The sequence below is a fragment of the Colletotrichum fructicola genome (assembly GCF_000319635.2).
Source record: "Colletotrichum fructicola Nara gc5 chromosome Unknown KSG_Nara_v1_contig07, whole genome shotgun sequence".
NCBI lineage: Eukaryota > Fungi > Ascomycota > Sordariomycetes > Glomerellales > Glomerellaceae > Colletotrichum > Colletotrichum fructicola.
Window position 1 is genome coordinate 3708108 of NW_027094057.1, and position 25392 is coordinate 3733499.

Here is a 25392-nt window from a genome sequence, read left to right on the forward strand (position 1 = left end):
CTACGCCAAGACGCGCGACGGCGCGTTTTCCCAAGTTTTCACCAAATCCTCCATCTTCCCCGGCCTGTTTTCGCTTCTCTCGAGACTACTAACTGGCAGAGTTGGACCTAAACGTACAAAGCACGAGCGAGGGGCAGTTTACAACTGGCCAGAGGCGACGATGGTGGGGCGCTTGCCGTAGCGGACGGTGCCGGAAGAAGAGCCAGTGGCCTCAAGAGCCTTGACGATCTTCAGGGACTGGTCGTCGGCAACCTCGCCGAAGACGACGTGGCGGCCGTTGAGCCAAGAGGTGACGACGGTGGTGACGAAGAACTGGGAGCCGTTGCTAGAAGACTGTTAGACTGGGTTTGGAGGATGAGTGAACGATAGAAAGCTTACGTGTTGGGGCCGGCGTTGGCCATGGAAAGCAGACCGGGCTTGTCGTGCTTGAGCTGGAAGTTCTCGTCGGCGAACTTCTCGCCGTAGATGGACTTGCCACCGGTGCCCTGGAAAGTGTGAGCTAACTGTCTCGCTTTTGGAGATGGGGAAGGAGACGTACGTTGCCACGGGTGAAGTCACCACCCTGGAGCATGAACTCGGGGATGATGCGGTGGAAAGAAGAGCCCTGGTAGCCGAAGCCCTTCTCACCAGTGCAGAGAGCACGGAAGTTCTCGGCGGTCTTGGGGACAACGTCGTAGAAGAGGTTGAAGGTGACGCGGCCGTTCTGGACTGTTGATGAAGTTGGTCAGCAGAGCTCAGTAACACCAGCGGGGTCGTTGCCGAGGGGTTGGGGGAAGCAAAGTTTGGGCTCAGGTGGGGTGATTTGACGGCGCGGACAGTGCTTTGCAGTGAAGCATTGAGATGCCCATGGCTTCCAGATCAGGAATCATGATGGTTCGTGATGGGATCTGATGGAAGAAGGGAGCTCTTACCCTGGACGTCCTTAGTAGGCTTGTTGGAGGCGTCGAGGATGGGACCCTCCCACTCGATGTCGAAGTAACTGCAACAGCATTGTTAGTATGGCGTCATTGACAGCTTGCGATGCTTGCATAGAGCATCGCAAAGGCATCGTCGAGGGCGAGAGAACTTACACCTGGGGACCAGACATGATGTTGGATGCTGAGAAGAATCTGACGGATGGCTTGGTGGTAGATGCAGACAGAGGAGTTGCACGGAGAGGTTTGATGAGGGTGGAAGGTCGAGAAAAGGGCGAGGGTGAAACGGAGAAGCAGGCGAGGTTATGGCGGGGTAGGAGGGGTCGCAAAAGGGTTGGTCTCATTTTTTCAACAGCTGGTGGAGGGGTTTATTGTTAGCGCAGGAGCTCCCCACTGCGGGTGCCGAAACAGCCAATCAGAAAGCGCAGAAGGGGGGCAAAGAGGGGCGTATCCAGTCACGTGAAGTCAGCTGTTGCTGAGATCACTGGGAGAAGGTACAAGGCAGGGAGTACCTGACAATCTTCGGCGGTAGGTACCTCCACTTTGTGTGCTTGACGTCGTGGTTGCGACGGGGGGGAAGGCAGGAAGGGACGTGGCGGCGGCGGCGGCGGGGGTGAGGGAGGGAACGGACGGAAAGAAAAGGGAAGGAACGAGGGGCAATTGGGTCGTGACGGGAGTGAGGCGGCACCTCCGTCTGTTGACCGTCTGCTGCGCTTGCACTGGCGGCTGCTGCTCGGGTTGTTTTTCTTCTTCCTCGCTTCTCCTTTGCCTCAGCTTCGAGTCTGGACTCTGGTCTGCTGGGTGGCCGGTGTCCAAGAGCTGGCCGAGCATTGAGGGGAATGACTTCATCAGATCACCACCCCTCACTGCCCCAATTGGCCTAGTTGAGCGAGGAAAAACAGAGAGAAGCTGCAGACAGGGAAAGTGGCAAAGCTCAACCATTCCCGCAACCCGTCGGCCAGACAGCCAGACGAGGAGGACCGTGATCAATTGCCCAGCAAAAACATAGCTACGGAGGTACTTTGAAGCATTGGCCGACTGAATTGCTCTGAGTCTGCAGCCAGACCGCAAGGCGCCCAAACGAGATACTCGTCTCGTCGGCCAGGAGCGGATGTACCTGCAACGCGCTGCCAGCAGCTTGGCATCCGGCCCGGTACCTGGATGAACTCTCGCTGGAAGGCCGAGCTCAACAAAGACACAGAGGCAAATACCTCGTCTCGGGCAGAGCTCACCCAGCCAGCCAGCAGAGCCATTGGTACCCCGGCGCCGTACAGGTTCAAGCAGGCGGATGCACGTCAAAACCCCTAAGGCAATGCCTATTGGAGCGACAGAGGGCAGGGGAGGGGAAAGACAGAGACAGCAAGCTGGGAACTCCACGTCCAGTCGCGGTCGACGGACCAGGAGCTGGGACTTGTTGGACAGGTCACCGTCCCCCACTGGCCCACGTTGCCCTGGACACCCTTCAACTTTCGGAACCTCGTGGAATCTTGGGTCTGGGACTGAGAAGCGGGGATGGGGTTGGACGCGGTGAGCTGCGGACTGCGGACTGCGCATTTCGCATTGTACCTCCGGGTCTGCAGACGGGGTGGATGGCACAGCAGCAACAGCGGTGGACAGACCATGACGAGACAAGACGACGCGATAGGACAGACAAGCCGAGCCGGGAAGAGAGTGAATCGGCATCGACAATGGCAATGAGGAGGCGATTGCACCATTCGTCCGTCTCGGCGTCTGTGTCATGTTGCCCGGAGGCCATGCCTCCCTCTCTCTCTCTGTCTGGTCTGCTGCCGCTGCTACTGCTATTGCTGCCGCCGCCGGTGTACTTAGCCAGCCAGCCATGCTTGGAGCTATCCAAGATGCCGGCCAGCTTGGGAAGCTCAGGCCGGGGGCCAGATGTGCAAGACGAAGGAGCTGGGGGAGCTGGAGGAAAAGCCACAGACTTGAATCTGACAGTTCAGTCGACTTGCATAAACCGCCCTAGCCGTCTAGCTAGCTCCGTGGTGCTCTGATTGTTGTGTGCTTGGGAGCTTTCATGTGCAAATGGGAGCTTTGAGAAGAAAACGCTGCGAGACGACGAAAAGAACCATTCCACATACCTCAATGAGCAGGACTACACGTTTGGAAATGGTACAGGTACAGAAGCGAAGAGATGGAGATTGGTGATACACAGGAACCAGAGACGAAGACCTGATGCTGCTGATGGAGAAGAATCTGTCTTTCTGCGTGGTGCTCCCAGAGAAAAAAGTTTTGGTGAGGTCAGGGACCGACGGCACGGCACGCCAGCGCGGGCAGCCTGAGGAACGACGACCAACGAGAGGGACAAGTCTCAGCTTGGCAGATGGCGGCCGATAGCTGGCAGCTGGCACATGGCAGCCATTGGGCACGGCCTTAGCGCCAGGTGGCAGCCGCCGTGGCAGCTCCCTTGTGGGCACTCGGAGCTCTGCCGGCAGCGGGAAGGAAGCCACGACAGCTCCTGCTAAGCTGGAGACGCGGCAAGAGGCAGCTCTTCCTTCAGCTGTCAGCTCGTGTCCGCCCTGCAACCTGCCGCAGCCTTTGAGGCAAGAACTCTGATTCTGCACTGTCATCTCCTCTTCTTCCTCATCATCGAATTGGAAGGAGCTGAAACCTAATTGAGCAAAAATACGCAATATGTCCAGAGAATAACGCGTCGAGAAACACTGGCTGTTCCGGATCGAGCTGCACCTCAGCCAAACCGCAGCTTTTCCGACGCAACATCCCCGTCGGCCTGACTGGGGGAGAGCTGCGTCTCTCTTTCCAATCTGCGCCTTCCTCACTGCTCTTTCCCGCGGATGCTTGCTTACCTCATCACACGTGATTCCGACCCATCGCCCCTTTTCTTCTCCCTCCTCAGGCTGATTCAATCTCATTGGAAGGACCACTGCCAATTACCTGTCGAGGTACGTACCCCCCTGCCGCCGCGCCGTCCGAGGCCGACCTGAGCCTGAGCCTGAAAGTTCCAGGGTGGCCAGGACTGCTTGCAGCCGCGCATCTCGCTTTGAAACGTCGTCACAAAGAACACCAGGGGAAACATCTTGCATTTCGACAGCGCCGTCTGCCAGCTCTCAGTTGCCATCGTCAATCTCCTTATTCGCTGCTGCTACTTCCGCCGCCATGGATTGGAACCAGCTCAAAGACCAGGTCTCCAACCTGACCCTGTACGACGTCAAGGCCGGTGTCCGCAAGGTCCAAAATGGTAAAGACAGCTATCCCCATCGCGATGCCCCCAGAGCTTAGGTGCTGACCGTCTACTAGCTGTCATGAACTACACAGAAATGGAGGCCAAGGTTTGTGGCATCAACCGGACAATGGCAAACGCCATCTGACATGTACAGGTTCGCGAAGCCACCAACAACGAACCTTGGGGCGCATCCTCCAGCATCATGCAGGAGATCGCGAACGGCACCTTCAATTAGTACATCACCACAATCAACCCACCCCAGTACGCGCCGCTAACGTCCTCAAGCGCTACCCTCAACGAGATCATGCCCATGATTTACCGCCGATTCACAGAAAAGTCCGCCGAGGAGTGGCGACAAATCTACAAGGCCCTCCAGCTTCTCGAATTCCTTATTAAGCATGGCTCCGAGCGTGTCATTGACGACGCCCGTGGCCACATCACACTGCTCAAGATGCTGCGCCAGTTCCACTTCATCGACCAGAACGGCAAGGACCAGGGAATCAATGTGCGAAACCGCGCCAAGGAGCTGGCCGAGCTCCTGGGCGATGTCGAACGAATCCGATCGGAGCGCAAGAAGGCGCGCGCGACCAAGAACAAGTACACTGGTGTTGAGGGTGGCATGGGTCTCGGTGGAGGTTTCTCGAGCGGCAGCGGCAGTCGATACGGCGGTTTCGGCAGCGAGTCGGGTGGCTACGGCGGATACTCTGGAGGTGTCTACGGCGACGGTGGCGGCTTTGGTGGACAGGAGAGCAACGACTACGGAAGGACACAGGCACACGGAGACAAGTTTGAGGAGTACGATGAGTTTGACGACCCTGCCGACAGGCCAGCAGCCAGCTCCTCGGCGTCTCGGTCCAAGAGACCCGAGCGTGCAGCCGCACCCAAGGCCGAACCCCCCAAGAAGAAGGAGCCAGAAGTTGACCTCTTCTCTTTTGACGACCCGGCGCCATCCTCGATGCCGGCCCCCGTTGCGCCGACAGCTTCCAATGGCTCCGGCTTGGCTTCTTTGTCCGCAGCTCCCGCTGCCGCTAACGACGACGATGAGTTCGACGATTTCCAGTCCGCCACCCCTGCCCCTGCTGCCGCCTCAGCTACACCTTTGTCCCCTCCCGTCATGACCGCTACCTCTGCCACTACCTTTGCCGCCCCTCAGCCTGTATCTGCGCCGCAGCAGGCCAACATTGGCAACATGGTCAGCATGTCGTCCATGTCTCCAGCCCCGAGTGGCGCCAACTACTCTGCCTTCAGCACTCCCGCTGTGACGTCGCCTGCGGCTCAGGCCCCCAAGCCCTCTGGCTACCAGCCCTCAGGGCCCAACTACTTTGGCTCTGTCCAGTCCGGAGCTGTCGCCCAAAACACGGGAGGCTCGTTTGGCGCCGCTTCCCCCATGGCTGCGTCGAAGCCTGCGTCGACTCCTGCTGCCAAGCCCGCAGCTGCTGGAGGCGATGCTTTCGGTGCCCTCTGGTCTCAGGCTAGTGTTGGTGTGAAGAAGACGAGCACTCCCACTGCTGGCCCTGCCATGGGACAGCTCGCCAAGGAGAAGAGCAGTGCTGGTATCTGGGGAGCCCCCGCGGCAGCATCCTCTACTCCCAAGCCTGCTGCCGGGTCTTCCTCTGGCGGCAACCACGGCCTGGACGACTTGCTCGGTTAAGCAAACATAATGACGGAGACGGGGAGAAAAGTCTTTTCGCGGCACCTGGCTTGTTGTTGAAGAAGAGAGGCCGCCAGGTGAGGTGAAGAAGGCAACATGCCGGTAGGCTGCTAGACAGGGCGTACTGGCGCGCAAAAGACTGCAACATATGAACATCTAACTGAATTTCAAAGCGAATCACTACCGATCCATTCGTCTCCTGACTTTTCACATTGTGACATCACCGGGCGGGAAAGCAGCCCACGTCTAACGCGTCTAGAGACTCATGCGCTTGTTGACTCGGGCATTACAATTACAGGACCTCACAGCCTCTGCGGCCGACAAGCAGCCTCATGCGCCCACACTCCGATGCAGGTGGGGAGACGATCGAACCAAGTCCAGACCACCAACACCTTCATCCATTAGCCTTTCAATGCAAGTTCCCAACATAGAGCAAGCCGATCAAAGCAACGCGTTGCCTACTCGGAGCCAATGGCTGGCTTCCCGGGCATGAGGCTCTACGAAGGACACCACCTCCCATCTAATCTTGGCTGCATACATCAATCCCAACGGCCCAGGAAAGAGGCCTTCTGAATGAACCATTCCCCAGCTAAGACATGCGGCCGGGCCGCCAGCCGCCAGGCCGTTTCAGGTGTTGAATCGTTGCATCCGCGATGGGCTGTATGAACAGGCGCCTCAGCCTCCAGCCCGTGGTCCCACAGCGACCTCGATGACGGCCCTTTATCTTTGCAGAGCCGGGCAGAGAGGCAGGTCCGAAGATCATGACTCCACCGAAAGTCAATGCTAGGCCGAGGCCATAGTCTCCGGTTGCAAGCAGACCCAATCAACCCCGGCTGCCCGGCTGCAGTGGTCGAAACAGACGCGGTGGTGGTGTGGCCCATGGCTGGTTCGACGTGCCATTGGACGCGCCTATTGCCTCTCCACCAGGGCGACCCGTTATCTTTCCTTATTTTTGCTCGGATACCAAGACATCCATAGATTTGGCGTCATGGATTGAAATTTCAAGGTAGGGTAGGCAATGTAGGTGGCCGTCGTAACCGCGTCGCTTGTCCAACCTTCTCTCAGTTCTCTCCACCGCTAAGCGCCGCACCGCACCCCCGGTCCGGACATCTCATTGGTCCACCCCGGCGGCTCATCATACCTAGCCGAACTGCACTTCGTCCGCGCAGGGCACCGCAGGGTCGTCTGTGGTCCGGTCCAAGGTCCCCGTCTATCCTACGTATGCAGGTACCGTACGGCACGGGTCCGGGATCCATCTCTTGGAGTCAAGAGAGGCTAGAACGCGTCTGCTGGAATTAGCAACGCCGGCCTGTTGGGGCAACGAACAACAATGCATGCACCAACACACCACCGCATCAACAAGCAGGGCTGGAGAGTCTGGGCCTGAGGTCTTGAGTGATCGAGTGTCGATGTCCCAGATGTATAAAGCAGACTGATGCCATCCGGAGTCAACCAGTCTTTTCTTTCCTCTCATCATCAGAATCAAACAATCATCACAGAACAAGGTCTTCTTTCTCTTTCCTTTTTCTCTCTCTTTTTTTCCTTGACTCTCTTTCCTAGGTCAATTTCCTATCTCTGGGTCTTTCGGTTTCAATTCGGATTTTCCTTCGACACTTATCAGCCATCTTTCATTCACGAAGAACGAATCGAAACGAAGCAAAGACTCGACACATTAGCCAACGACTCTCTTTCGTCAAGACGCCAAAAACACACCTCACGAAAACATCTCAGTCATTTCAAACAAGTCTTTTCACTTTTTTAACACATTAACAACATAAGTCGCAACACAACGCGACTTTCACCAAACACCTTCAAAATTACCTCCTCAACCCCCTCCGCCGCCGCCGCCTGCATCCCCTTTCCGCCGCGCCGCTTCCCGACCCGCACGGCCCTCCACCAACGCCCGAAGCTCTCCCTCGTCACCCCCGCCTCCCTCCACAAGATGCCTTCGGCCCCGCAGCTCGGCGCCCTCGGGCACACCTTCACCGCCATGCGCGCGATGCAGTTCGCCAGCCTGATCGCCATCATCGGCATGACGAGCAACTTCATCTCCGAGATCAACGCCGCCGACGCCTCCAGCCCGAGCGTCTTGATTGGGACTCTGGTAGTTGTAAGTGAAGTCCTCCTCCTCTCCCCACCATGGCTCTCCACCCACTAACACCACCAAAACAGTCCTGCATCGCAACCCTCTACATCGTCATCTCCTACATCCTCTACTACGACTCCCTCCTCCCGCTCCTCCTCGCCACGGCCCTCGACTCCACGCTCCTCGTCGCCGTCATCGTCGTCGCCTGCACCCTCGGCAAGCCCCTCTCCTACCTCAACTGCGCCGCCCTCCCCTCCTCCGGCAGCACCGCCACCTTCATGACCTCCGTCATCGCCAACTCGGGCGCCTCCTCCACCCTCAACTACTTCATCTGGGTCGGCGCCGACCAGCGCACCTGCTACGCCGTCAAGGCCGTCTGGGGCCTCTCCATCGCGCTGTGCGTGCTCTTCGCCTTCTCCGCCATCACCGCCGTCTGCCTCTGGCGCCGCCTCAAGGTCGTCTCCGCCCCGAAGGACATTGAGAACTGAAGGTGCGGCCGTGAGGTGCGCGGCTGCTACAATGCCGCCGCTGCGCCTGTCTACTTCCCCCCGCCCCCGGTCAGGGAGGTGCGCGGGGGAGGGGGCAGGGCGGCGACGGCATTGGGGACCGCGGCGCTGGGGAAGAAGACCCGCGTGTACGATGATTACTCCTCCTCTTCGGACTCCGACTCGGAGCACCAGAGGGACTTCGTCAAGCCGCTGGGGTCGTTTGCCCAGAGGCCGTCGTTCCCGCCGCCTCCCACGGCGCCGGTTCGGAAGGTGAAGATTGTAGAGGGAAGGGTGGCGGTGCAGCCGTTGCCTGTGCTGCCCGAGACCGTCTCGCCTGTTGCTGCTGCTCCATCTCCCAAGGAGAGGGGTTTCCGGGGACTATTGTCTCCGGTGTCTACTAAGGATAAGGGGGGCTTGGGCTTGTTGTCGCCGGTGTCGCCCAAGGACAAGGGGGTTTCGCTCTCGCCTACTACTCCAAAGTCGCCTTTGGAGAGGGTCAAGTCGAAGAGGCGGACGATTATGCATTTCATTGACGGGTGGTGGGATCTGGGGCTGTTGGAGCAGGAGAGGAAGAAGAGCCTTATGAGGGCTGCTTCTAGGAAGGTTTGATTGGACGAACACAAAAAATTGGGATGTGGGATAATCAGATTGCTTTGGGGGCTTTGGGAACACTTGGGAAATGGGTAATGTCTACTGCGTAGATAGATTTTGGTTCGGCACTTTTGTTACGATGGCGTTCAGGAACATGCGGGATTGATGCCCGTCATTTAATAAAAATGAAAAATAAACCCGGGAAAAGAGCTTCTTGTTATATGCAAAGTGATGCGGTTGAAACTAATCATGGAAAAAAGCCGAGCAAACGGCTGCCGTCACGGCACCGATGCGGAAATCCAAAACGCCTGGGAGTGAAAGACATGTACATTTGGTATCCTCGTAACATCTTTTTCAAAAACAAAACATCAACGCCAGACCAGTCGAAGAATTACGTCAACAGCACAGGGTGTCCGAGGACCTTGAAACACGCCGCCAGATCCCATGTCTCGTCGATGTTATCCCGCCCCGCCCACACGTTCTCCATCACCCCCAGCGCGGCGCGGATGCTCCCAAACACCTCGAGCGCGCCCATCTTGCCGACCATCTCGCGGAACATGTGCTCCTGCGCGGGCGTCGCGAGGCAGCCGATCACGCAAAACGGCCAGACGACGGTGCGCAGACACACGGGGGAGTGCAGCGAGTCGAGCAGCTCGATGGTGGCGGTGACGCTGGTGGCGGTCTCCGGGCAGGAGGGCTGCCAGCCGGAGACGACAGTGGAGAGGTACGTCAGCGCGGCGTAGGCCCAGATCTTGGTGTGGATCAGCGCGGCGGAGCGGGTGTCGCGGACCTGCTCGCTCTGGTAGAGGGTCAGCGGGTCGGGCGGGAGGCGGGTGGTGTCGGCGTGGGTGGGGTGCGGCGGCGGGCGGTTGGCGTCGGTGAGGGCGCAGGAGCCGGCGGCGCAGGCGAGCTCGGAGGAGCCGAGGAGCTGCGGGCAGGCGTTGTCCATGCAGGCTATCCCCTCGCGCAGGGCGAGCTCGAGGCAGCCGGCGCGGGAGACGAGGTGGGTCATGGAGAGGGAGCCGGCGCGGCGGGTTTCCTTCTTCCAGGCGTCGAGGGCGGCGATCTCGCCGATGAGCTGGAGGACCCAGGACTGGCAGCCGAAGTACTCCTCGAGGCGCAGGCGGGGCTCCTGCTCGAGGCAGGTGGCGGACTCCTTGCGCGGGGAGAGGAGGTAGGCGTGGTAGCCCTGGAGACGCGGCGGGCGCTCGAGGGCGGTGGCGGAGATGATGTCGAAGTAGAGGAGGGAAGCCGTGAAAAAGCGGAGGGCGGCCTGGTCGGAGGACCAGGGCTTGTGGGATCCGGGGGGGAAGTTGACGCCCTGGAGGAGGGGGATGGCCATCTGCTGCATGGTGGCGTCCCAGGCGTCGGTGGTGGGGAGGATCTGGGTGAAGACGATGGTGGCGGCGTCGAGGTGCATCTGCCAGTGGTCGTTGGATGCGAGGGTGACGTCGAAGACGAGGAGCTGGACGATGGACTCGAGGACGCGGCAGGACTGCTGGAGCTGGGTGGAGGGGTCGCCGGCCTCGTTGATGAGGGCCATGTCGGCGCGGAGCTCCTTGAGGGCGAGGTCGAGCTGGTGCTGGAGGGAGGCGACGGAGCGGATGCGGCAGGGGGTGTGCTCGACCTGGGCGCCGTTGAGGACGACGCCGAAGAAGTGGGAGGAGAGGGAGAGGGCGGTGTGGTAGAGGGCCTTGTTGTGGTTGAGGACGTTGAGGAGCCAGCCGCGGCCGCCCTCGAGGAGGGCGGGCTTGTAGAAGGGGAAGAGGAAGGGGAAGACATAGTCGAGGTAGATCATGATGAAGCCGAGGTTGGCGTCGTCGGGGAAGGGGGTTGTGGGGTTGAGGTCCGGGGCGAGGACCGGTGCCGGTGAGTGTGCCGGTTGTGAGTGTGGTGCGGCGGCGGGCGGGCTGGAGTGGGTGGATGCGTTCCAGTCCGGGGTGTGTTGCCGGGCGTGGTTCGGAGATGCGCCGGGAGCGATCTCGGAGATTGAGGATTTTACGGTTTCCATGTGATACGGGCTGGAGGCGTCGCCCGGGGTGTCGTGGACGGTCGACGGCGAGGTTGAGTTTGTCTCTTTTGATGAGCCCCCGTCGGCGCTGAGGGCCGGGACAGGGGGGATGAGGTCGGGGTCCGAGTCGTCATGACGGTGCTGGTGACCACCACCCCCCGCCGCGTCGACGTCGAGGGACTGGAGATACTTGCGCTCGCGGCGGTTGTTGGCCTGGACCTTGACCTGCTTCTTGAGGTGGTCGGCCATCTCCTTCTGGCGCTCGCCGCCGTCCATCCAGTCGGGCTTCGTCTCCGAGTAGTGGCAGGTGATTTCCAGCTGCGCGCAGCCCTCGCAGACGGGGCGGGCCTCGTCGCACTTCTTGCGGCGCAGGCGGCATGTCCAGCAGCCCTCGGAGGAGCGGATCTTGGCGGAGGAGGACATGCTGTTCTTGAAGCGCGACCGGAGGCCGGTGAGCGACGACATGTGAGAGGGGTCCTTATTGCGGGAGAACATGACGGGCAGCGGTTCGTCGTCTTCGTCGTCGTCGTTCTGATGGTTAGATGAGGTGGTGGTGTGGATATGTCATCGATGAGAGACGAGAGTGAGTGAGACGAGACGTCACTATGAGAACCAGCGTCTCTCCGGGCACTGCAAGCTCCTAATTCAGGTGCGTATGGTTGGTCAGGTCGTCGTCAACAACGTCGTCGGACCATGCGGCGGCGGTGGCGGCAGCGTAGACGCGGCTTGACGGCTGGAAGGGGTTCAGGTCAGCAGCAACTCTGCAGTCCGCAGTTAGGTTCCGCGGCAGTGCAGTCGAGATTGAGCAGCAGCAGGGGCGCATCAAAAGTGCAAACCAACGTGCGGATTTGTAATCCACTTAAAAGCGGCGCCGGCATGTTCCATTCAGCCTTGGCGGGTGTAGGTGGGTGGTGGTGTCGCTGGTGTGTGGTTGAAAAATTTAAGGTGAAAGGACGGAGGGCGGCCAGGGATGACATGAGATGATACGTACCCCACTTTCCTGCCGCGATCCTTTTGAGAAATTCAGCGACTCCTGCCCCCTTTTTCCTGCTGCCTTACTGAGGTAATACTGATATTACTGGCTGTGCCTCGATAAGCGACGCGGCAAATCGGCAGGTTTGAGTTTAACATTGATGATCGCCCGTTTCCCACACGGCGTTTGATCCTGAGAATCCTGAGAGGGATGCGCGGTGATCTAAATATGATTTTCAGTCCTTCATATTGAAACCATGCTCATAGCATTTTTTTTTTAAAAGACCACGAGTGACAGCTTGTCAAACGGTTTCACACTGAGAGTTGTTTACATGAGATGAGAGTGAATCTCTCAACACACATGAGCCAGCCCATGACTGAGAGCCAGCCTAGAGGACCCCCGCATCCCTGCCACGCTCATGAGACGCGACGCGTAGGCTCCCACTTCATTCATGCTCTGCAGCTGAATGGCGCGGCGTTTCATGAAGCTTTCTTCGCACTCTCTCATTCGGTGAACCCGACAGCCTTATCAGATCTGCTGCTCTTGGTACCTGACTTGACACCTTCTTTCAGCCCTGTTGCTGCAGGGGGCCCCCGACGGCGAGGGTGCTTAAATGAGCCTATTCGAGAGATGGCATCAAGATGGGTGTTTCTTGCTCTAGGCGACGTCGCAAGTCATGTCAAGGTGATGATATGCGACCTTTTCGGGAGTCGCTACATCACCAGGTGGCAGCTGTCGCTTCAATGAAGGCTTGGTCGGCCTGTTCGCCGACTTCCCCGATTCGCTGACAAAATCTTCCACAACTCAAATCTGATGTCAAATCCCGTCGAGGTGAGAAACTGGAATTATGGGGCTTTGCTTCGCTGTAATTCGGTCTGGGATGCAAGTAGCTAAGCGAGATCTTGGTACTATCTTCCCAATCCGATGGAAGTTAGGCTGATTCACAAATGTGAACACATGCGCGTCTTTCGGTGTGTGCTACGACTGGCGTCCTGCATTCCACCAGGCGAAAGATCTGTATTGGTAGAGAGCTTGGTAGAGAGCTGCTTCACTCACGATGCATATACGATAGTAGTAAAGTCTGATATTATTTAGCAGCCATGGGAATCAACGAATTAACATCGGGCGCTTCACTATCATCAGAAAGTAACTGTAGCTCGGGCAATCTTCATGACACCTCAACAGTACATCCCCCCAAGATTCAAGCACAGCTAAGGTAGCCCTTTCTGGTCCAATTCAGACCGCAACGAACAGGGACTGTGAAAGACTTCTGGTCATCCACAAAATTTCCCCTCAACCTCCCAACAGTACTCTGCCTCCCAACTTCCTCTGATCGTTTCTGATCAGCCTCAACATCCCAGGGTCTCCAACCGTCACCCTGGGATACTGTCCATCGAAGAGCAACCGGCGGACTTGCTTGAAAGGAGCGGCGCGATGACTCTTTTCGCAGTCCCTCGTTATTTTTGCCGTTCTCGGGCTCGGATAGGATGGGACCGAGGGCGAGATACAAGGCGTCCGAACCCGTTTTCAGAGGCTTGTATGCCATTGAAGAACTCCTCTGAGGGGTCGAGGTTGGGAAGTAGACTTGTTCTCGCAACACAAAGATGCCATGTGAATCCTCTTGGGCTTCCGGAACGCTACTTGGCTGCGTGGAGGCGCGACCATCAGTTGAGAGATCAATTCTCAGCACTTTGGTATCGCAAGTGAGCGGTGGTAAGGCCACGATGACGTAGTCATCTGCCCAACTTGTGAGTGCCATAGGAGACGACGCCTGATCGAGCGACGACTGAATGGTGAATTTACATCTTCGCGATGCAAATCGGCGAAGGGGCGGCATGACCCCCTTGTCGTCCGTCGAGGGGAACAGGAAAGTTTGTAGTTCAACAACACACCGAGTGCAATATCCTTGGTCCAGAAATAACAGGCGAAGAAAGTGTAAGTATTTGCCACAGGAAGAAAACCGGAGCTCTATTACCAATTAGCGGAGGGGATAGAAAGATCAGCACGGGCGTACGTAGTCGTACCTCTTGATTGGGCAGCTTGGTTTCCATCAGTCTCATGCTCAGATGATGGAAGATGTATCGTTTCCGGTCTGCCATCTGTGCTCACATCAATGACCTTCAGCTCAGTCGGCGAATGTGTCAAGACAATCAGGGGCAGTGTTGGATGTATGGTATCGACAACACGATCCCAATGACAAGAAATACTGGTCCAGCTGACATAAATCGGATTCATCGAAGGTTTTCCTGAACGAATAAACACCATGCACTTGGTGTCTTTTTCTTGGATTCTTGTCGTTGTCGGCTGGTCGCTCAAGATGTCTCCCCTTGTATCGCAGTGAGAACCAACGCGGTCAACATTGGTGACCACTTCGATGGCCGAATCTTGATCAGAGCTGTGATCATCGGATGATGAATATTCTTCGTCCGAAGTTGAATCTGAGGCAGACGAGCTGGTATCACTTCTGCCATCGTCGTCTTCAGACTCAAAGCCATCGAACTTGGAATCCACATCACACCTCGAAAGATCGAGACAAACCACGCGGATTGACGAGTCCGATGGGCTGCAGATCGTGCGACTACCAACAATATTCCACGTGGGCATGTGTTGCTGACGTTGTGATCGAACTGGTAACATTGACGGTGCTGATTCAACCCTAGGCTCAGACACGACGGGTCCTACTTGCAACGTTGTCGAGTGCAGGTACCACATCTCAACATGACCCGCCCCATTCACAATGAAGTAAATGAGACTGTCGCTGTTCTCAGTAACGGGAACCTTGTGTGGTGTGAGGGCGATGTCAGTGCCCTTCGGCTTGCTATGTAGTTGTGCCTTGAACTGCCAAATCTCAGCAGCCGTATCAGATTTGTTGCGAAAAAAAAGATTGACCACTGGTCTATTCTTCTTAACGTCAAGATCGAAGGCGTAGACCGTCGTGATGCTCTCCACCGCGAGGAACTCTTCCAAGTGGATCACCCGTAATCGAGAACCTTCGGCCTTGGCAAGGGGAGTCAAGTGACATGAGTTGGCTTTCGAGAATCTTCTGAGCGGAAAGCAATATTTCAGACCATCTGAACAGCTTGTGAGAGTTTCCCTCCACTCCATAATGAAGCAGCAGAAAGATTGATCCAGATCTTCGGAATGATCAATCAGCCAAGCGGGCAGCGGAACACCAAAACTGTCATCTCCAACGTATTGGTGCCCCTTGATGCCCATTCGAAAGGAGCCTGATCTATTCTGAGAATAGTATCCGAACAGAAATGGCGCCACCCGGCTTTGGACGAATAGACATGTCCAGAACGCTTTGCTCTTGAGGAAAGCTACCACGCGCTCTCGGATTGTCGGCGTTGGGTCGACATCATACAAATGCTGAAACCAGAAAGTTGCCGCATACCGGAGGAACGAGTGGCCTTCGGCTTTGTTCCCTAACAAGAAATCGAGAGACTGAAATTCGTTGTATGAGTTGTGCACAAGATACGCCAGACAGTCCATGCCGAGGTGGCTATTTGCTTTCTGACTGCCGGGGACAAAGAACTTCCGTATGCTTTTGTCGATTTTCGTGTTCCCTTCCGGGTCCTGTTTCAGATAGTCCCTCACTGACTTGTGGCAGAACCTAACGACAGGATCTAAATCTACGAGTGGCCCACATAACTCCCTAATTAGTTCTTCGCCCTGTTTTTCTCTTCTTCTTCGATTATATTCTCTCGCTCGATAATCGACTGAAAGAGCGTCAATAACTGCAGTAACTGTGAGTGACTGCTCCGCCGTCACTAATAGTAAAAACAGACGCCTGTAGGAAAGGTCAGTAAGCTTTTGCGCTCGGTCGCTGCAATTTGAACCAAAAGTACTGACTGAGCAAACTCCTGCTTATCATCTTCATGTTCGGCAATCTTGACGAGTGAACGGTTAAAATATCCGTTCAAGTCTCCTGTAAAGCGTTGGAGATCATCCTTGATGTCCGAAGGCGAAGCGTCTTTCTTTCGGCTGAGTGCGTAGCACAGAAGCCTTGCATACAAGAAGCTTTCATCTGCCCCTGGATAGTCATCGGCCCAGTGGATATTGGGAGTATTCGCGTTCAGGTACATCTGTACATCTCTGGCAATGACTGACGGTTCCGCCTGAATCTCCACCGCCGCAATGTCCTTCATTGTCTGGTCTATCCCTAAATAGTGCTTGCGACTCGTGAAGAGCCACCTGCCACCAACAAAAGGTGTTTGGGACTTTCCAACCATATGCTTGAGATTCTTCAGGGCATCGTAAGGTTCGCGAGTTTCGCGCATTGTGTGCGGGCTTGTGCTGGGCAAGTCCATGTTGATGCACTCATCGAGTCCGTCAATAACCACAAAAAAGTTGTTATGTGTGAACAGTTCGTTTATGAGTTTTGCAGCGACCTCTTCGCTGGCGAGAGCTTGCGGATCATTCTCCATCTCTTTCCAACATGTGCTGATGAAAGTCTCGCTCACATGAGAGGAGAGGGCACACAATAACTGTATGATCAGGGACCTGAACGCATTGATCCCGCGTTTCCTGTGATTGTCGCTGAACGAGAAGAAAAAGTATGCTACCTTCTCTCCTCTCTCCCGAAGGTGGTCGATTATGGCTGAAGCCAAAACGCTCTTGCCGGATCCCGGAGGTGCGTTATACCACAAGACGGATTTGTGCTTTGAATCTCGCCATTCCATGAAACGAGAATTCTGCAAAATCCATTCACATGTGCCCGGATGGCGGGCTTGTCCGTTGTGTAGCGGAATTCTCGTAGGTTCTGACCCCACAGCCTGCCCCCCTGCCAGCCATTTGCGAATTCTATCCATCTTTTCGCGTTCGTAATTCTCATCTGATCGCTTGGATTCATATGCTTTGGCAAGATCGTTCAGAGAGTCCATGTCTTCTCGAAAACGTCCCTTGGCGGCTACGATATCGTCGCTGCGATCGGGATGCAAAGCTTTCAAGGAAGCCTTGCGCGCATCGCGGAGCGTCTCAGACACCGAATACCAGAATTCCAGGATTCTTTTGTAGCAGCTGACCAGGCGGCTTTGGAAATCTGGCTTGTCACGAAAATCTTGGCTTCGCAATTCGTAGACGCGAAGATTGTCGGCGATTATGCAGAGAGCACTCAACAGCTCGTCGAAATAGTCCTGATAGCCGACCGCCATCTCGAGAACGAGCCGAGCCCCAGAGAAAATGATACCTGTTCCCATGGGGCCGGCTGAACCCAACGGTTCGAGAACTTTGATGACTGGCTCGACCTTTCTCATAAAGGGAGCGATCGCAGACATGAAATGACGAAAACGCGTACTTTTGTGCTTGCCTTCGAGAGTATCCATGCTCTGCTTCAGACTTTGAGTGGCCTGTTGTGTGAAGGACTCGCCATCGCAAGCTGTAAGATTTGATTTTACAGAGTCGTAGAGACGTTTCAGTTCTGTCAGGAACGGGTTCTTGTGATCGGTCGCTAGCTTCTTGGATAGACGGCCGAGAAACCCTTCCACTGCTCGAGTGAAAGCGTCCGCCGAAGTGTCTTCCATGTCGCTAACTGCTTCCTCCCGCGATGTTTTCGGCATAATGAGAATTGACTTGGAACAGAGTCGAGTTGAAACACGAATACCCTCGATGTTTCCCCGTCAGAGTCACACGCTAGTCAAAAGCGTGCGCCTCCAGGCGGCAAAATGAGAGAGAAAAAGTCAGAAGGGAAGAAGAACGGTGCTGTGTTGGAGAGACGAAGAAACCTCTGCTTTGCTTGATTCAAAAGAAACGTTTCCCAGGCTGCTTCAGTCGAGGGATCGGGTGCAGCAACCGGCGGCTGGTGTGAGGAATGACCACTCAAGAATAGACATGAAATTCGCTTTCCGGCACCTTGCACCGGCAGAATGACTGAATTCATCATTTGCATCCAATATTTCTGCATATCAGCTGCATGAAACGTTGTAAGACATGCAAGCGGCAGCAACTAGATGTTATCGGCAAACGAAGACCAATCGTCGGGCCACGATGCTCCCAAAGTCTTCGGTGTCGCCCTCGCTTGCCTGCAACATTCAATAGACTGGCTCTGTAGCACCTTAATTCCTTTCCCATTGGAAGGTGATGAAGATTGTCACAGCAAGTAATGCGAATCAAAAGTAGGCGATTTCGTAAGCCGAGCCTGGCCGCGGCTGCATATCAGGCTGCCTGACCCTCGTTACTCTTTTGGGAAGCATTTGCAGACGTTTGATGATGCCCCGTTTAAAGAGGGGAAATCAGGCTTGCGAGGAAGCAATACTGCAAAAAATTGATAGAAATTGACCAAGGTGATCAGAATCATCTCATCTGTCCACTACCTAGTAGGCCACAGCTCCTTTTTGGCCCGAGGCCTCATTTCTCAAACACACGATGGCGTCGCCGGATGTTGCTGTAGGCACAAAGCCTGAATTCAGAGCCTATCATGCGTTACACAAGAAGGATGGTAAGGTCACGACCGAGCCCATGCCCGAACCCTTCGGACCTTCTCGTTACAGCAATGCCACCAACACAGATTCCTCCTACGCCCTGGTAATCAAGCGAACGTTTACGAAGGAGAGCCCTTATGAGCCGAAGAGTGTGACTCTCACCGTGAATTCATCTTTTCTCCTTCAGGCCTTTCGCGACGTCATTAGAAGTTATCCAACCGTAGCTTCAGACTTCTTGTCGCCATTCGACCTGGAGAGCCCTTTCCAGATGCTCATGCATTACTGGGAGGAGTTGAAAACATATGGAGAGGAAACCGACAACTCGGACATGCGGATTCATTTGGGCTTACTCTTTCAGTTCATGTTCCACGAGCTTGGTGCGCATCGCCAGACGCTACTTAGTATGCTGCAGAAGAAGCAAGTCACCTTCTCTACGGCGTGGGCCCTTTTCCGACCTGGGACCTTGCTGTACACGAAAGTGCTTCACTATCCCTGGGTTCTGGTATGCAAAAAGACCGCATATGAACAGAACAAATCAATTGGTCCTTACCTAGAAGTTCACGCCACGTACACAGACTTCAATGGCACAGATGTTGGGGAAGCGACACACATCATCAGGATAGCGCAGAAGCAGCAATTTGGAGGCGACAGCCCTGCATTCATTACAGACCTTCCTATTTACCCGAGAAGATACCTCGAAGATGAAGGACTTGATGCCCAACTAGAAGAGAGAGGTCGAAAATTCCTTCGGTTCCAGGAAATGTCAGTTGAAGCGTACGATGGCATTGCCCAGTACAAGAAAGAACCTCCTTACTCATATTACCACTGGGAAATGGAGAGCTTCTCGGATATCTGGCTCCCATATACCGTAGGTCACTATTATCATGCTTTATCTGCGCCCAGTTCACTGATATCGTGGTGACTTTTAGGAGTGTGGCCGGGTTGTAGTCGACCGAAAGACGTTCCAGAATGATTTCTACAAAAGTGTGGGATCTATGAGGAAAGTACGTAACCCGAGCCTGAATACGTGTCCTCCCTACGTATTCGGCTTCTCGCTTAGTCGCAAACTGTGGTGCCGCTTCTTTCTCGACAATCTTGATCCAGTGGAGTGGATAGACAACGCTTGGGATTCATTGATATTGGAGAAGAAGCAAAAATCGGTCATCCAAGCCTTGATCACATCCCATACATACCCTGATAATCCCCGCAACCAGCCTGAGCAGAAAGGAAAAGGGCTGGTTGTTTTGCTCCACGGAACCCCCGGTTGTGGTAAGACCCTGACGGCGGAGTTGGCGGCAGAAGCACAGAAGACTGCACTCATTATCGCCTCATTGGGAGAGTTGAATAGAGAAAACAGGTGAGAAATGCATTATCATCGACCACTATTATCCGGAATGCTGATAGATTTCTCCACAGCGCCATAATGTTTGAGCGCGAGCTTCAACGCTTCATGCAGTATGCCACGATTTGGAAAGCTGTACTCCTGCTCGACGAAGCCGATGTCTTCCTTGAGAAGCGCGAAGACAACCCTGGCAGCGCGGAACGCAACGCTCTTGTTGCAGTCTTTCTCAAGCAGTTGGAGTACTTCTCAGGCATCGTATTTCTCACAACAAACCGATTGAGAACGTTTGACGCAGCCATGAGCTCACGCGTTCACTTGGCGCTTGGCTACAAGGCGCCAGACATTGAGACGCGCCGGCAGTTGTGGGTGCAGTGTCTCAGCAAGCTGCCAGCCGAAGAGATAGATTTCGACGATGTCGACGATGTTTCCATGAATTTTGTGGATCAAAAGCTTAACGGGCGCGAGATTTCCAACGCTGTTAACACAGCCCGAACAATGGCGAGGTTTGAGGGCAAGAAGTTGCAGACCAGGCACATTGACCAGGTTTTGAGTCTCAGAGCCGGTTTTCAGGAGGATTTAAAGGCTGAAGGGAGAAAGCATACTTGGCCAGCTGGGGGTGCGAATGTTTTGAGAAGGACAGGTTCAATTATTGATGAAGTAGACGAATACGTCTCATGAATTGTTGGAAGTACACTAAAGGTTTGCAGATCAGACTGTTATGAAATAACTATTCAGGGAAGCGTCTGTATTAGGCATTCGTCGCACTAAGCTCAGCGTAGGATAATGTTCTCATATTTCCCTAGCGAATCCAAGACCACTTTAGGTGAACCGCAGCCAATTAATTGGAAGACATTTGAATGCAATTTCGCAAGTCTGACTATGAAAGGGGCGTCACATCCCGCCATCCCAAGCACTTGGTCCCCGATTTGTGTCAATTTGTGTGGGAGCCCAAGTATTCCGGTGTTCATTATGAAAAGCCTTCGACCATGGCAACGACCGAATATGGCCTCAGCTCAAATCTGAAGCTAGGGCTTGTGTATTCGCAGATATTCCTGATCTGCCTCTTCTCACTGCTTCCGCAGATGCGCCACACCTTGTTGTCAGAGACTGAAGGATCCATTGCTGCGGGAGCTTCGACATCTCCAGTCCAGAGAGTTTCTGGGAATTGAAGGCTTGAATCTCGTCCAGAACCGAGTAAATATTGATCGATTCTCGCCGCCGATGCTCCTCTACGATGGCTCCAGCAAACAGTGATAGCCCAAAATAAGTTTCGGGGCATTCCAAGTGAACTTAAAACATACGCCTCCACTCCTCCAAAGGATATACGTCTTAACCCACGTTGCGATCTGATATTGCCTTTACGACTTCTCAAATCTGACTTTCGTGAAGAGCTGGCATAACGGAGCCATTTCAGTCCATGTGTCTCTGGTTCATCAACCTCATCACGTAATGAACTCGTACTCGATGCAAAGGCAGCTCAGGGCAGAGCCATCACGATATGTTGATGCTCTTTAGTGGAAGCATGTGTAAACAGCACAAAGTCATTGCTTTGACTTAAGTTTAGCGTATGATTATTTGCTCATGTTCAGTTGCTGCATGCAAAAATATGTCAGATGCACAGGCACCCACTAGGTGGAAGATTTTAGATAGGCTTCCCACGGGTCTGACGACGAAGGGTTGATGACCCATACTGAAACCGTCCATTCCAAACACTTGGTCTCCAATCCTCGCCGATTTCGGCGCCAGTCCAAGCAGCCCAGTTTCCGTGATGTAGAACCTTCGACTGTGGCATTCCCTGAACAAATCCTCAGCTGCGTCCCTCAGACTGGGGGGTAGATAAGCCAGGATATCTATCAGCTTTCCCTCTCCTCTATCCTCAATTTTGCCGGAGATTGAAGCATACGTTGCTCCAGAGACTTCCATGTTCCCTGAAAGTTGCTTGGAATTGAAACGTCGAATTTCGCCAAGTATGATGTGTATGCCGCGTTCTCCCCCCAAGGCTTGAATGAACGGTGCTTTTCGCTGAATTGGGTCGCATAAACTCTCCCACTGCTCCAGTGGGAATGTGCCCTCATAAATGTCACATACATCGCCAAGCTTGCGTATGGTTCCACCCATATTGCCGGAAACTTCCAGCTGAGTGCTTTTCAGGCCGTCAGAGCCAATGTAACCTGAGAAGCTCCATGTGACTGGACTCGTGCAGTCCCTTAAGTCGTTCACGTGGGAAAGTTCCCTATGCCTCAAACATTTGATTCTGCTCAAACTATGCACCTCCTGAGGGTCCAGGTTTGTCGTCCAATCTGTCGCCCAAGAAGGCAGATTTGGAATTGTCGTGGGAGTGACAACAGTTAGGAGCATCTTCAGGCCTATGACGTCTATCAACTTCCGAGAAAGATGGGCGAAGACCTCAGATGTCGGACGACTATAGTCGACTCGGATGGTGGGAAAGATCGGCTGGTCGTCATCGGATGAGTCAGAGGTACTGGAGGAATCGGGCGAACTGATGCCTAGGTACTGCTGTGTGTCCTGATTCAATAGCGGCAAGATGGCAAACAGCTTATCCCTAGCGTCTGTGGCAGCGAATTCTCTGGTAGATTCCAGTAATCGTAAAAGTCGGACTGGGTATGGTAGTTGCCACGAACTAGCGGTAAAGAATCGGCGGGATACGAATGATCCTGCATTGCCAAGTGAGTGGGCAGGCACTTGCTCGAAAGCGTCCCAAATGACGCTCTTCTCTCCACAAATGACAATTACTGCCCTGGCAACTTTGATTTCTTGAATAACCCAAACACGTTTGAACCAACGGCGTCCAAAGAACCTTTGGATCACTTCATTGCTGGGCTTCTCTGGTGTTTCCCCTGCATCGGCGGGAGCATGTAGATCCTGTATCCATTCCATGACGGCGTCGCTGTCATCCTCCTGCCCTTTTTCGCCCAGATAGACAACCACGCGTGAGGCTTTATGGTAAATCCGGGTCATCAAGATCAATTGATGGTTGCGCTCGGAAATATTCACCTGGTTGATGCAAATAGCGTCTACCCAAAGTGTGCGTGTTGCCTCGGCCGAGCGTAATCGCCGGAGAGCCATAACACAGCTCGTCGTGACGTGAAGTTGTGTGTTCGGGCCCATATCGGTTGCTGGTGACTTAATCTCAATAGCGCCAGTCTTGTTTGGGTCGCCCCAAACGTAAGAGAGTGCTTCATACGGCGGAGCGCTCGTCAAGTTGTAAACGAAGAGTCGAATTACAATAGGGCTGTCTCGCTGACCAGGCTGCAGCTCCAACAGACGAATTGAGTCATCTTCACCCAGCTGTTCATCAGTGAAGGGAGAGTTTGGTGGACGGCTCATGTTAAAAGTAGGCGTGAACAAGACAAATAAAGCTAGTTGCGAAAACCGCAAAGAAGCAATCGCAGTATAATTCCTCAGCAGAGGCCTCATGGGATGAAGTAGCCTGAAAGTCTTAGGCAGCAGCGTTCCCATTGAAGGTGGGGAGGTTGGCACTTGATAGGTAGATTCTGTGTGATTGATGAGGGGCCATCATTTGGGCCGCTGATGTGAACAATGGACTTGATTGGCACTTGAAATAGTACTCATGCAGCTTGGCCATGCAAGATATAGGCTCTCGGTGCTGACAGTGAATGTGAATTCTGGCACAACCGTGATTTCGCTGTTGTACCTGATCAGTTGTTTTTCATGGTCGCAATTTTGGCAAATCAAGCCTCAAATGATCTCACTACTTGAGTTCTCGGGAGACTAGCTCCGGATTGACTGGTACGAGCAACAAATAATCTGCGGTCGAAAGTGGTGATGGACGATGAAAGCCCCAAGAAGACTGGGTAACTTCACGGGAAAAAGAAATGAGACAGCATTACAGGTTTATTGACACTCTTACGCGTGTTGGTAAACACAAGCGCGCTGGCAAAAAGCGATTTCTTTGGCTGAGGAGAACGCAAACCGCTTAGAGAACCTTTGATGTTCATATAGCGATAGGTCCCGTTCGCAAGACGATTCAAGAAACTGGGACTGATGGGCATAGGACTGGCGGGCCTTGATAAAGCTCTCTAAACACCACAATCTCGTCTGTGGGATGCCTTGTGATGCGTCGAGCGGCTGCTTTTATGTATCTGGTTAACTGCAGAACTTATTAAGCTATAAAAAACCAGAGGATCTGAAGTATGATTTTAGCACACAACGCAAATGGTTCGTTTCTTCTCTGATTTCTTAATCTGTAAAAGACCGGAGTTGCCTAGCGCCAACATGTTCACTGGCAATGAACACTGGAAGCGGTAACGGAAAACCCATTTCAACTCGCGTCCTCAGTGTTTTCAAGGTTTTCGTTGGTCGAGTATGAGCTGTGAATCATTCCAATGTAATGACAGATGACGGACGACATTGTGTGTTGGGCAAATGTAAGACCAAGTAACCGCCCAGTCGGAAACTTAGTTTACCCGTGAGTAGACATCTCAGCCGAGGTCGTAACCTGTGCTCCTCAAGAGTCAGAGTGGCGTGCAGGAAAATGGTTTGTTTCAAGAAGCAACCGCTAAAGAACGCCCCTTAAAAAGATGGAATGAAGGCATGAAGTGTTTGGCTATCAATGCTTCAGCGAACTAATCGCACCGGGGCACTAAAACAATCCAAGGTATTCGTTCCTACAAAACACAAAACGAGCCATACTGCTTGTGCAATTTGCGCTTTCCACACATCTTTTCTTGCGAAGAGATCGAGTCTTGCATTCAGGGCCATCCGAGGAACGTCATGCAGGTCGACCGTTTAAGAAAGCCATGAGAATTCCAAGTTCAACCTCTACCAAGACCGTCCCCGAGAACCAAGTGTCGGCTAGAGCCATTGTCGTCGCTTGATTGCTGTATTTGTGAAACGTAGAAGGAAATAAGAGGGCGAAAGACTGCATGGAGAACATGATCTCGCACCCATCTGATGGAGCCTTGTCCCACGTTTTCCTGGTGACAGTGTTCGAATCCCCTATGACCGTTGCAAACCACAAACGTTGCAAATGCCGACTGCATTGGCATGGATTGGGATTAACCCCTTAAAGTCCGTTTTAATTCGAAGATGGAGCTAAGAGCACGACACGGATCAACTCTTCATACAGATTAGCACAGCCAGTTTTTGCTAGGCAACAAATAATATCCCACGGTTATCAATCTGTTCGGCTGACCTCTGAACACGTCCTTCTAATTCTACGCAGGCATAAGGAAAACTGTACTAGTACATTTGAAGGTGGATTATGAGGGACATGCATGTAATTCTGTCCTCAAGCACCCGAGCATACGTTCAAAATAAGCCGAGAGGCATGACTGAGGACGATCGTCGCTTGAGACTTGCGAGGTTTACATCACATGTTCGAGGTAAGAATAATGTGTCTCTGAGTCTTTTGCGACGCGAACTGCACGAGACCTAGAGTTTTCTGATCGACTTGAAAACTTGGTGCTTGGGCAATATTCAGTCAATCCTGCCCCGTGTTCTCTTGTTCTTCGAATATGATTTATCACAGCAGGATTGACACGGGAAAGCAACACCTTTTACCCGCCTTCTAGCGACAGCCAAGAACTATTTAAAGTGCCTCAAACATTGCGGTAACTATTCTACTCTACAAATTCGCTCAATGTCGCAACGTTCGTCTCCAAACATGGCTTTACCAAAAGTCAGGATTTGGAGTGGCCCATCTGAGGCACGATGCCACCATAGATTGCCTGGCTT

At 53.9% G+C, this 25392-nt stretch overlaps 7 protein-coding genes across 7 annotated transcripts; 3 read left to right on the forward strand and 4 right to left on the reverse strand.

The window, feature by feature from the left end:
• Positions 1 to 138: 138 nt before the first annotated feature.
• CGGC5_v012749 (Peptidyl-prolyl cis-trans isomerase) lies at positions 139 to 1087 on the reverse strand (the record flags this gene model as incomplete). Its single annotated transcript, XM_032036716.1, has 5 exons — positions 139 to 325; positions 379 to 485; positions 539 to 708; positions 912 to 979; positions 1071 to 1087. 5 exons carry the CDS (start codon positions 1085 to 1087, stop codon positions 139 to 141), a joined length of 549 nt encoding a protein of 182 aa, XP_031884405.1.
• A 2637-nt stretch (positions 1088 to 3724) lies between these two features.
• CGGC5_v012750 (ENTH domain-containing protein) lies at positions 3725 to 5764 on the forward strand (the record flags this gene model as incomplete). The annotated part of the gene is made up of 7 exons (XM_032036715.2): positions 3725 to 3746; positions 3809 to 3832; positions 3896 to 3937; positions 3982 to 4128; positions 4188 to 4219; positions 4268 to 4347; positions 4399 to 5764. 7 exons carry the CDS (start codon positions 3725 to 3727, stop codon positions 5762 to 5764), a joined length of 1713 nt encoding a protein of 570 aa, XP_031884415.2.
• A 1942-nt stretch (positions 5765 to 7706) lies between these two features.
• CGGC5_v012751 (uncharacterized protein) lies at positions 7707 to 8338 on the forward strand (the record flags this gene model as incomplete). Its single annotated transcript, XM_032036714.1, has 2 exons — positions 7707 to 7874; positions 7937 to 8338. The coding sequence occupies 2 exons, from the start codon at positions 7707 to 7709 to the stop codon at positions 8336 to 8338; spliced, it is 570 nt and encodes a 189-aa protein (XP_031884414.1).
• A 155-nt stretch (positions 8339 to 8493) lies between these two features.
• On the reverse strand, positions 8494 to 8868 carry CGGC5_v012752 (uncharacterized protein; the record flags this gene model as incomplete). The annotated part of the gene is made up of 1 exon (XM_032036713.1): positions 8494 to 8868. The coding sequence occupies one exon, from the start codon at positions 8866 to 8868 to the stop codon at positions 8494 to 8496; it is 375 nt and encodes a 124-aa protein (XP_031884413.1).
• A 452-nt stretch (positions 8869 to 9320) lies between these two features.
• Positions 9321 to 11435, reverse strand: ptaR3-1 (Pestheic acid cluster transcriptional regulator 3; the record flags this gene model as incomplete). The annotated part of the gene is made up of 1 exon (XM_032036712.1): positions 9321 to 11435. The coding sequence occupies one exon, from the start codon at positions 11433 to 11435 to the stop codon at positions 9321 to 9323; it is 2115 nt and encodes a 704-aa protein (XP_031884412.1).
• Positions 11436 to 13114: 1679 nt separating this feature from the next.
• Positions 13115 to 17471, reverse strand: CGGC5_v012754 (Vegetative incompatibility protein HET-E-1; the record flags this gene model as incomplete). The annotated part of the gene is made up of 3 exons (XM_066152748.1): positions 13115 to 13881; positions 13938 to 15526; positions 15766 to 17471. The coding sequence occupies 3 exons, from the start codon at positions 17469 to 17471 to the stop codon at positions 13115 to 13117; spliced, it is 4062 nt and encodes a 1353-aa protein (XP_066007913.1).
• Positions 17472 to 18276: 805 nt separating this feature from the next.
• Positions 18277 to 20352, forward strand: CGGC5_v012755 (Cell division cycle protein 48-like protein; the record flags this gene model as incomplete). The annotated part of the gene is made up of 3 exons (XM_032036710.1): positions 18277 to 19200; positions 19262 to 19689; positions 19749 to 20352. 3 exons carry the CDS (start codon positions 18277 to 18279, stop codon positions 20350 to 20352), a joined length of 1956 nt encoding a protein of 651 aa, XP_031884410.1.
• Between the last annotated feature and the right edge of the window lie 5040 nt (positions 20353 to 25392).